The 11,288-nt window shown below is 40.7% G+C and overlaps 1 protein-coding gene across 1 annotated transcript; it reads left to right on the top strand.

Moving 5' to 3' along the window:
• Positions 1 to 279: 279 nt before the first annotated feature.
• On the top strand, positions 280 to 10,939 carry LOC135909789 (putative protein tag-278). Its single transcript, XM_065441850.2, has 2 exons — positions 280 to 410; positions 9,264 to 10,939. The coding sequence occupies exon 2, from the start codon at positions 9,552 to 9,554 to the stop codon at positions 10,509 to 10,511; it is 960 nt and encodes a 319-aa protein (XP_065297922.1). The 5' UTR covers positions 280 to 410; positions 9,264 to 9,551; the 3' UTR covers positions 10,512 to 10,939.
• The last annotated feature ends 349 nt before the right edge of the window (positions 10,940 to 11,288 follow it).

Below are 11,288 nucleotides of genomic sequence, written 5' to 3'. Positions count from 1 at the left end.
CGTTGATTCCTGGCAACTGTCACTGAGCCGGTAGTGGCGCCGCGGCGACTGACCTTTGAACATTGTGTGGGCACTGGGCCAGCATCGGCAGCGTTGTGCTTAATCGGCACGCCATTGCAATGCAGGCGGTATTATCGCTTTTTCTTGCTTTGCTCTCGTCAGCTTCCAAACTCCGGACCAGTCTTGCCTCACCATTGCCGCGCTTCGAATACAGCCACGGCTCCTACACCGATGTGCCTTTCCTGGATTCAACGTCCGTCGCAAAGCTCCCGCCAGGCTACCCAGTGCCATCGTCAACGTCATCACTTGTTCCTGTGAATTTAAACAACTGGCACTCCGAAACGCTCTTCAGTGGGCGCGGGACCAGCGTTGGCAGCGTTGTGCTTAATCGGCACGTTTTTGCAATGCAGGTGCGTACACGGTTCTTCCCATACACTAAAAAAAAAAAAAACTGGTGAACTCGGCCTGATTGTCTTCTCGTTACCACGGGTGTTGTGCGAGTCGTTGTGCCAGTGCTACGCAATGGGTATCTTATTTTGCTAGGATTCAGGATTGGGCGAGTTGGTATTGCATTCTAAAACTGGTGCAGCGCAACTTAGAAAGGAATAAATAAGCTGGGCCGGCCTTCTTTTATCTGGCCGGCTCGGCTTATTTCTTCCTTTCCATGTTGCGCTGTACCAGTTTTAGAAGGCTATTTTATTGTTATGTGCCGGTAACATTGAATCTAACCCAGGACCTATCACACGTACTGTCGCTTTGTCTGAACTAGATTATTTACCTGATGATCCCGCAGACCACATGAAGATTATGTTTAAGCCGCTTAAAGACGTACACTATTGTTTACTACAGTCTTGGAAGTGTCAAACCGAACATGTATCGGATGGGAAGGCCAAAAAGAAACGGACAGAAAAATATACAAACTAAGCTAGCAAGCTAGCAAGCTTCAGGAAAAGGCTTGACAATCTAGAAGAAAAATCGAAATCCCTTGACCGCTTCGACACTAATCTAAGACACATGCCAAAAAATGTACACAGCCTAACTTCTCTGAACAGCTCCTTATTATCGCGTCTTCATGATCTGGAACACTGGTCTCGTCGCGATAATTGAATATTTCATGGCCTACCTGACTCGAAAGAAACTTGGCAACCGACCGAAGAGAAACTAACCTCAGCACTTAACGTCACTCTTGGTTCTTTTCCCAGCAATTATATTCAGTGAGCTCACCGGCTTCGCACATACCAAACTGACAAATTTCTCCCAATAATTGCTAAATTTGCTATCTACAAATAAAAAAAAACAGTACTTTCATCACGCGCACAGTTTCACTTTTCACGCGCAACTAGACTTGCCCATAAAAATTAATTGAGTTTGCTTAATCACTACCAGACTCGCCACAGTTTAAACTCGGCTACAGATAAGTGCTAATTAGAAATAAGTGATACATGTACCATTCTAACTCGAATAGTATGCAGGAGACGCCAGGATGCAACGCCGGCCTCAACCACATTGTGGCTGCTTCGCAACATGTTCCTACTTAGAGACGCGTGAGCATGCGCAAAGTAATCAAGTCAGCATCCTTTATACTAACATCAGAAGTGTTCGTAAATACCGTGACTCATAATTATCCGTGATTGGCCCGTTTTCAGCCACTATAATAGCCCAAACTGTAACGACGCTCTAGAATGGCATTCATGACTCAGAACTATTTAATGATAGCAAACAATTTATGCTATATCGCTGCGACCGAACATAGCGTCGTGGTAGCGGTGTACTTCTTGCCATTTGGAAACGCATCCCATCGTTATCCATTTACATCAGCGCCAATCTGTAGTCCCCAGTGTGGGCTACAGAAACTCTGAAACATCAAAAAGTAATTTTAGGCGTCCGCTACCGTCCGCCTTCCTCGTCACCCGTGTTTAGCAAGGAATTGCATATTGTAATTAGATCCATTACAACAAACTGTTCTTCTACACCTTTTTTTCGCATTCGGTGACTTCAATTTGCCTAATATAGCTCGCAACAGGGATCTACCTAACTCATTATCATCCTCTCGTGATTCAAAATAATTCTTGGGTATTTTTACCACACTTTCGTTAACTCAATTAGTTACACAAGCCTCCAGAATAACATCCAATTCCGCAAACAGTCTTGATTTGATCTTAACCAATCGTCCCGAATATGCCCCTGCCATCCATTACTTTCCCGGTATTAGTGACCACTTATTGCTAAATATTCTCTTTATTACTCCGTTTCATAAACTTCCGAAGAGTAAAAACATAATTAGAGACTATAAGAGAGCTAACTTTGAAGCAATAAATAAAGAGCTGAGTCTATTTCTTAACATATTCTTGAGTGATATTGAAAATCAGTCAAACTTAGAATTTGCTATCGGTAGGGGTAAATCACTTAATCAAGAAACACATCCCGACCCGTAGCAGAACACGCAACCCGCGTGCGCCTTGGCACAATAATAATTTAAAGCGACTATTAAAAAAAATAACTGTATTGTTCCGCAAACTCATGTTGAAAAGCGTACACATTGGCATCTAATGCCTATGTAGTCACACTGAAATACGGTGTAGAAATGTTCTTATTAATCACATTACCACCCATGCTGATAACTACGTAAAAAATTCTGGTGCGTCATACATCCGCTTTCCGATGATTTTACCGCTCTTAACAATAACTGTGGCAACGCTGTACTGAAAAACCTATGCGTAACTCTCCTGAATAATATTGTTGTCAAAAATTTCTTTATCAAGGCTGATATTGCACTGCCTGCCTTGAATGTCTATAACGTTTTAACTACGCCTCAAGTGACTGTTGAAGTTCCCGAAGTTATTAGACAAAATAGATTCATTAAAGATATATTCGTCACCCGGTTTTGATAACATCAGGGTTAAATTTCTGAACAACACTGGCTCCTATAGTTCCATTATATTAACTAAGATATTTCAACGATCACTCAACACATCTACTGTACCGCCAGAATGGAAAACACGAAAAATTATTCCTTTGGATAAATCTTGCAGCAAGTTATCACCTACAAACTATCGCCCGATATCATTTACCTGCTGCAAACTACTCGAACATACTATTTTTACTAAACTTGCGAATTTTATTGAGTTTAATGGATTTTTTCGCCATCACAGCACGGTTCTGGAAAATCATTTTCATGTGAATCACAAATATTAACATTTATAAACTAGACCAAATATTTGACTGTTCTTTTCTTGCCGATTGTATGTTTGCAGATTTTTCAAAAGCCTTTGACAAAGTGTGTCATAAACGTTTACTTTATAAACTGAGCCAATTAAACTTGAATCATAATGCTCTAAAATTGATTGCGTCATTTCTCGTTAACCGTTCCAGGTTCGTAACAGCTAATGGTCCTGACTTACCTCATAGCGACCTTCAGTCCAGTGTGCCACAAGGCTCCGTCCTGAGACCTCTATTATTCCTTATCGGTAGTAATGACTTACCTTCAGCAACAACTTCTGACGTATACTTATTTGCAGACGACTGTGTAATCTTCAGAGAAATAGCTAACGAACACGACATCACCCTGCTTCAGGCCGATCCTATTAACGTCAGCGATTGGTGCCGATTGTGGCGAATGGAACTCAACATCACCAAGTGTAAATTTTTTAGAGTATTCCTATCTAACGATAACCTGCCTGTGCACTACTTGAATAACATTGCTTTAGAATCGACCAGTTCATATAAGAAGGAAGGAAGGAAAAAGTGGAGAAGGAAAGGCAGGGAGGTCAACCAGTTCAGCTTAACCGGTTTGCTACCCTACACATGGGAGAGGGATGGGGGCAATGAACGATGGGGAAGGGGGAGAAAGAGAGAGAGAGAGCACAAAGCATTGGACACACACATCGTCCGTTAGAGTCCATCAATCTGGCATGGTACGTGATATCACTGTCACAGCCACTTGTCCAATCCCGTCTCTTTCAAAAACCGAAGTAGTCCCTTCGTCGCCTTCACCTGCGATGTCCTCTGTCGGCGGCATGTGAAAATCGTGTCGAGGGACAATGGTCTAGTGTCAGGGTACGCTAGAACGGATGCCAGGGACTGTCGCTGAACATTATATTTAGGACAGTCCCACAGAATGTGTGCCAGCTTTCATATATATATATATATATATATATATATATATATATATATATATATATATATATATATATATATATATATATATATATATATATATATATATATATATATATATATATATATATGCGGTCATATAAGTAGTCGGGCGTCACGTTGGATATTCATCACGTTGTTAATCATCCCGTTGGATAAGTAATTAACCATGCCAACCACTTGCTGGGATACTAACGCCGTAACTTTATCGTGCTCCCTCTCCTTTAGAATTATTGCTTTATAATACCCCGTTACGGCATAAATTAGAACATGCTGCAGCTATATGGGACCCCTTTCACGAAAACCTAATACATTCCCTTCAACTAATCCAAAACAACGCAACTCGTTTTATTATTTGCAACTACAACCATGCTGCGAGCGTATCATCAATGAAATTGAATCTGGGTCTTCAGTCACTAGCAACACATCGAAGAATTTCCCGCCTTTAATTTTTTCATAAGCTGTGTCACCCCCCTACTCTTCCTCCGAAATTCAGATTGTGACCATATTGCTTATCTCACCGTACTTATCATCAGCATAAAGTTAGAATTGGTGCATGTAATATGACATTTTTCTACATTCATTTTTACCACGTGCGTCGAAAGATTGTAGTAAACTTCCTTCTCATACTGTCTCCATTCATAACAATGATAATTTTCGAAAAGCACTAGCTACCACTGTATAATAGCAAATATTTGTACGAACAGCGGTTGGTTTTCTTTTTAATGTAATTTATGTATGTCATGTTCTATTACTGTAGCTATCATACTTTCAGCTAACATTGTATAATTAGCAAGTATTGTGTATACGCTCGTAATATATTTCCTCATTCTTACATAACCCACTCCCCTCTCTGATGCCCAAAGGCCCTGAGGATGAATAAATAAATAAATAATTAAATAAATAAATAAATGAATACGATAAATAAATGCCTACGGGCACTCCCGCGCGATGGCGCCATATATAGTTCTAACGATGCAGTTAAGCTTTCTCTCAAGGATCGTCCAACTACGTGTAATTTCCTCCTCCAAATCACCGTACATTGTTTCGCTAGATACGCACTTACTATCACATCCGATATACCTACGACGCTTTGTAGCCTATGGAATGCTGTTAACGCTCCGCGCTAGCAGCGGCCTCATGGGCTTCCTATCGTTACCATTGCTTCGCGCTACGAGAGAAGCTGTAATTTAAAAATACTATAAATTTGTGGACCTGTATTCGTGAATTCGTGAATATTTTTAGCGAGGACTTGTTCAATGCTTCCTCATTCAACCCCAGCTTTGACTGTCGCTTGCATAGAGCAAAGAACTTTCTCTCTCACATGCTTATGTTCCCCTGACTTCCAAAGCACCACGCAATCAGCCACTCTCACATGGCACATGCACGTGGTTTCCGTCCACATGTATAAGCAAACCACATGATTCGCATAGTTGTGAAGCGTGTCCTGGTTTTCCTGTTATTTTACTATGTAGGAAGAAACAGCGAGAGAATTTGTGACGATGTGGCAGAACTTAAAGCTTATTATGCATGTGCGGTGATGCGTACCACCCCTTCGTCGACGCCCGGTGCTGCCTCACCATTCCCAGAAAGCCTTTCGGCTGGGCGCATCTTTCTCGTGACCCAGCACTCTTATGCACTTCCTCGGTAGTCCGTCTAGTTCTAACGCAGCTGCTTCTGCTGCTTACTCAGCTCCTTCTGTTTAGAATCAGCGATTTTTCACCCTCCTTTGCACGAAGAAAACTGCATGAGATTGCGTGAGAAAACAGGAAGTAGGAAATGCATTCTCGAAAACCTGGGTCTCTCGCCGTCGCATCAAGGTACGCTGCTTTTGAAAAATGTGTGCTGTATCACTCGAATATTTGGTATTCTTTTGTTTCGCCTGTTCTTATTTATGCTCCCGAAGCTGAATCATATGTGGTTCATTGGAGGGTGAAAGTAGCAGTGCAGAATGATGCTTTTTAAACTGTCTCGCATGCACCTCAACCTTCCTTGAGTGAAATCTCATTGCTTGTAGCATGTGATGCGAGTTCACATGGCTTTACGGCTCTTATAGAGCTATAGAGTCATCCAAATATGTTATTATCTTCCCTTTTTTCTTGCTTTGTTGTTGTTGTTAATTTAGAGGTGGGGAGGCATAGGTGGGAGAACGTTCCTGCCCTGTCAACCTGTCGACACAGTTATGTCCACGGTTATGAAAAAAATTTAATCTAACACCAAAATTATGTACCCGTGTCCTGATGATGATATGCTTCAGACTCCACGTAATGAAACGTTCTAAGTAATATTCATGTCATCGCGTTTTCTACAGCTTTTCTTTTTTCGAACCAGACAAGGACGTCTTAAAAAGTATGAGCCTTGTACTTCGATACGCATTAATATTCGCAAACAAGGAGGCATGGTCACCTAAACCAGCGGTACGTTTCTGTTAAAATGGGGTAAATATGCAGAAAGTACCGGTGCAATATGTACATGGCGATGTATATAAACTTTAGCGAACAAAAGAACGCCACAAACTCTGCGGCTGATTCTTTCCCATGGCACACAGTTCGATGAATAGGCATAGTCTTCACTGCTGTACGGAGTGGACCTATTCCTGCACTTTTCGCCAAGCGAAAACGTTGAATGCAGGTTTGAAACGCTGATCCATTGTCTATACACTTAGACGCAGTCTACGCGCCTCACTTATTGTCTTACATCAAAAGCAGAAAGTCCCCGCATTCTATTTATTTATATTTTATTTATTTATTTAACCTCAGGGCCTTTCGGCATTAGAGAGGGGAGTGGGTTATACAACAAATAAGGAGGAAATAAATCATGAGCTTATACACAATATTTGCTAATTATACAATGTTAGCTATAAGTATGAAAAATGCAGTAATAGAACTTGACATATAAAAGTAACATTAAACAAGAAAAAGGAAAACATCAGCTATAAACACCAGCTGTTAGCTATACGTATGAAAAATGCAGTAATAGAACTTGACATATAAAAGTAACATTAAACAAGAAAAAGGAAAACACCAGGAGCAGTTCGTACAAATGTTTGCTATTGTATATTGTTAGCTAGTGCTTTTCGAAAATGATCATTGTTATTAATGGAAACAATGTCAGAAGGAAGTTCATTCCAATCTTTCGACGTACGTGGCAAAAATGAGTGTAAAAAGTGTGTCGTGTTACATGCACCAATTCTAACTTTATGATGATGATCTATCTGTACGGTGAGATAAGTAGTATGGTAGCGATATGAATTTTGGGTGAAGTGTAGGGTGGTGATACAGCTTATGAAAAAATGAAAGGCGGGAAATTTTTCGACGTGTTGCTAGTGGTTGAAGACCCAGATTCGATTTCATTGAAGAAACACTCGCACCACGGTAGTAATTCCATAGAATAAAACGAGTGGCGTTGTTTTGGATGAGTTCAAGGGAATGTATTAGGTTTTCGTGGTAAGGGTCCCATATAGCTGCAGCGTACTCTAATTTTGGCCGTAACAGGGTTTTATAAAGTAGTAATTTTAAAGGAGTGGGAGCATGAGAAAAGTTACGGCGTAAGTATCCCATCAAGCGGTTAGCTTGATTAATTATGTATTCGACGTGATGATTCCATGTTAATTTAGATGTTATATGTAGGCCTAAATACTTATATGAGTTAGTAGATTCTAAAGCAACATTATTCAAGTAGTACACAGGCAGATTATCGTTAGATCTGGATACTCTCAGAAATTTGCATTTGTTAATGTTGAGTTCCATTCGCCACAATCGGCACCATTTGCTGACGTTATTGAGATCGGCCTGAAGCAGGGAGATGTCGTGTTCGTTAGTTATTTCTCTAAGGATTACACAGTCATCTGCAAATAAATGTATGTCAGAGGTTATCGCTGAAGGTAAGTCATTAATGTAGATAAGGAATAATAAAGGTCCCAGGACGGAACCTTGGGGCACACCGGACTGAACGTCGCTATGAGGTGAGTCATGGCCATTAGCTGTTACGAACTGAGAACGGTTAGCGAGAAATGACTCAATCCATTTGAGAACGTTATGATCGAGGTTTAATTTGCTTAGTTTATAAAGTAAAAGTTTATGACACACTTTGTCGAAGGCTTTCGAAAAATCTAAAAAGATGCAATCGGCAAGAGAAGAACAGTCAAGTATTTGGTGTAGTTTGTGAGTAAATGTTAATAATTGTGATTCACATGAGAATGATTTTCGAAAACCATGTTGTGATGACGAAAAAAATGAATTAGATTCAAGAAAATCCGCAATTTTAGTAAAAATAACGTGTTCTAGCAGTTTGCAGCAGGTACTGGTTAATGATATCGGGCGATAATTTGTAGGTGATGTTTTGCTGCCAGATTTGTGCAAAGGAATTATTTTTCCTATTTTCCATTCTGATGGAACAGTAGATGTGTTGAGTGATTGTTGAAATATTTTGGTTAGTATAATGGAACTATAAGTTCAGGTGTTTTTCAGAAATTTAGCACTGATGTTTCAAAGCCGGGTGACGAATCCATCTTCAATGAGTCTATTAGTCGAATAACTCCGGGAACTTCAACAGTCACTGGAGGCATAGTTAAGAAGTTATAGTCATTCAAGATAGGTATTTCAATATCAACTGTGCACGAGAAATTTTTAACAAAGTTATTATTCAGGAGAGTTGCGCATAGGTTTTTCGGAACAGGGTTACCAGAGCAAGTGTTAAGAGTGATAGAATCATCGGAAGGTGGATGTATGACACGCCAAAATTTTTTACGTTAGTTATCAGCATAGATGGTAATGTGGTTGATAAGAATGTTTCTTTAGCGCATTTGAGTGCGGCTACATAGGTGTTAGATGCTAATGTGTAGGCTTTCCAACGTGAGTCAGCGGGTGATTGCGTCGCGGAACGATACAGTCGTCTTTTTTTGTTGGATAGTCGTTTTAAATGATTATTGTACCAAGGCGCGCGCGGGTTGCATTTATTTATTTATTTATTTACAATTACAATATTAGTTTCTGTGATGATCCCGATGCTTCAGAAGATGGCATTATCATATGCTGGGCGCCTGATTATGACCGGCAGTCCGGTGGAGCATCGAATGCTGGGCTAACTACTTGTCTTGTTGCTCTTAGGCGCCGACGTGTCCCTTCCTGGTCTGATGATCCTGCTGCACGGCCGTAGCAAGGAAACAAGATAGAAGCACCGAAGCAACGACAGATAACTTCGCTGTCATCGCCTGCAGCGAAACTGACGTCACGGACCACGGGATCTGAGCACTATAAAAGGGAGCAGCGAAAGGCTACACTCCGCAGTCCGGTGGAGCATCGAATGCTGGGCTAACTACTTGTCTTGTTGCTCTTAGGTAAGCGACATTTTTTCAGCTCTATGCTCGACTGGACTGCACTTTTTTGTAATCAGTAATGGCCCAACAGTGTTTCACTTGTTTGAAGGGTATTGTAAAAGAAAGTGCGTTTTTAGCATGTAGCAAATGTGAAAAGTCTTTCCACTTAGGCAAGTGCTCAGGAACAACTAAATCAGCTTTTAAAAGCCTTAGACCTAGAGAATTATCAACTTGGAAGTGTGATGTCTGCAAGGAAGCAGAAATTGATGATGATGCATCAAATAGTGAAAGTGACAGCGAGACAAGGCAAAACAAAAAGACCACAGGCTCTGTGAATACTCTGATAGAAGGCTTGAGCCAGAAGCTTGCCGAAATACTGAGCAGACTGGGAACCCTCGAAGGCAAAGTTGACAAACAGAACAGAATCACAGAGGCAGTTGAAAAGTCAATGGAGTTGCTTGCTTCCAAGTACGACGAACTCTTGTCAAAGATTGTCAATCAGGAAAAGGAAATAGCTGAACTAAAAAAAACAACTGAGGAACTGACTGAGAAGTTGACTGAAAAGGACACTGAGCTTGCCACGTTGAAAGACTGTGTCGAAAGCGCTGAGCAATACACAAGGCGCAGAAATGTAGAAATACACGGGATACCTGAAGCCCCTAATCAGGACCTTTACCAAGTTCTGACTGACCTCAGCGTAAAGCTGAATATACAGTCACCGGAGCGACATGTGATAGAGGCATTGCATCGGCTCAAGGCACATAAAGATAAGATTGCGCCGATTATTGTTCGCTTTGTGGACCAGACCACACGGGACATGTGGCTGGCGAAAAAGCGCGCACTGCGGGCAGACAAAATCTACATCAACGAAAACCTGACAAGGGCTCAGAAAATGTTGCTTTCGGAATGTAAGAAGCTTGCAAAAGATCAAGGATTCAAATTTGTCTGGGTGAGCAACGGGAAAATCCTTGTCCGGAAAAGTGAAGGTGCATCGGTAATTAGTATCAACTCGGAAAGAGACTTTGGTAAACTAGCGTAATGGCCTCCTTTGACTCATTTCGTGAGTGGAATATTCATGTAGAAACTGCTAAGAGTGAAACACAACTGAACCACGAACTTAGTTTGCTACATGTTAATATCAGAAGTTTGAACAAATACTGGGATGAATTAGGATTGAAGCTAAAGACTGCTGTGGTTCCTTTTGATGTTATTATTTTAACCGAGGTTAATATAGATGCGTCGAGAAAATGTACATTTATCTTGGATGGGTATTCTCAATATGCACTGTGCCGCGAAAATCGTAAAGGAGGCGGTGTTATGGTGTTCATAAAAAATGTGTGGATGACGAATAGAATTGATGTTAGTTTTATTCATGCAGAGACGGTCACTCTGTCTATTACGAAAGAAAATGCAGAGTACACTTTATGCGCAATATATAGGCCACCGAATATGAATGCCAGTGCATTTCTAGATGAGCTGTATACTTTTTTGTATAAGTACATGAATGAGAAGCACTTCATTATTGCGGGGGATCTTAACATAGACATTATGAAAGAGACAAAAAGTATCCCTGCTAATTACCTCAATTTGCTGGCAGAATTTGGAATCGTTAGCACAATTAATGAATGTACAAGAGAAGAACACTTAGGTGCTAATATAACAAAGTCATGCATTGACCACATAATAATTCGTTTGCAAAACCAGCAATATGTTTCCGGGATTATCAAGCAAAAACTGGCCGATCATTACTTTGTAGCGATTGCAATTATGTCTGGCGATCATAGAACTGATGGAGGCATTATTAGAGGTTCTGTTT

This window comes from Dermacentor albipictus, chromosome 4, assembly GCF_038994185.2.
Source record: "Dermacentor albipictus isolate Rhodes 1998 colony chromosome 4, USDA_Dalb.pri_finalv2, whole genome shotgun sequence".
NCBI lineage: Eukaryota > Metazoa > Arthropoda > Arachnida > Ixodida > Ixodidae > Dermacentor > Dermacentor albipictus.
This window is presented reverse-complemented; position numbering and strand designations above follow the sequence as displayed.

Excerpts from the sequence above, each read along its gene's own strand:
- LOC135909789 (XM_065441850.2), top strand. The coding sequence starts at position 9,552 with ATGGCCCAACAGTGTTTCACTTGTTTGAAGGGTATTGTAAAAGAAAGT.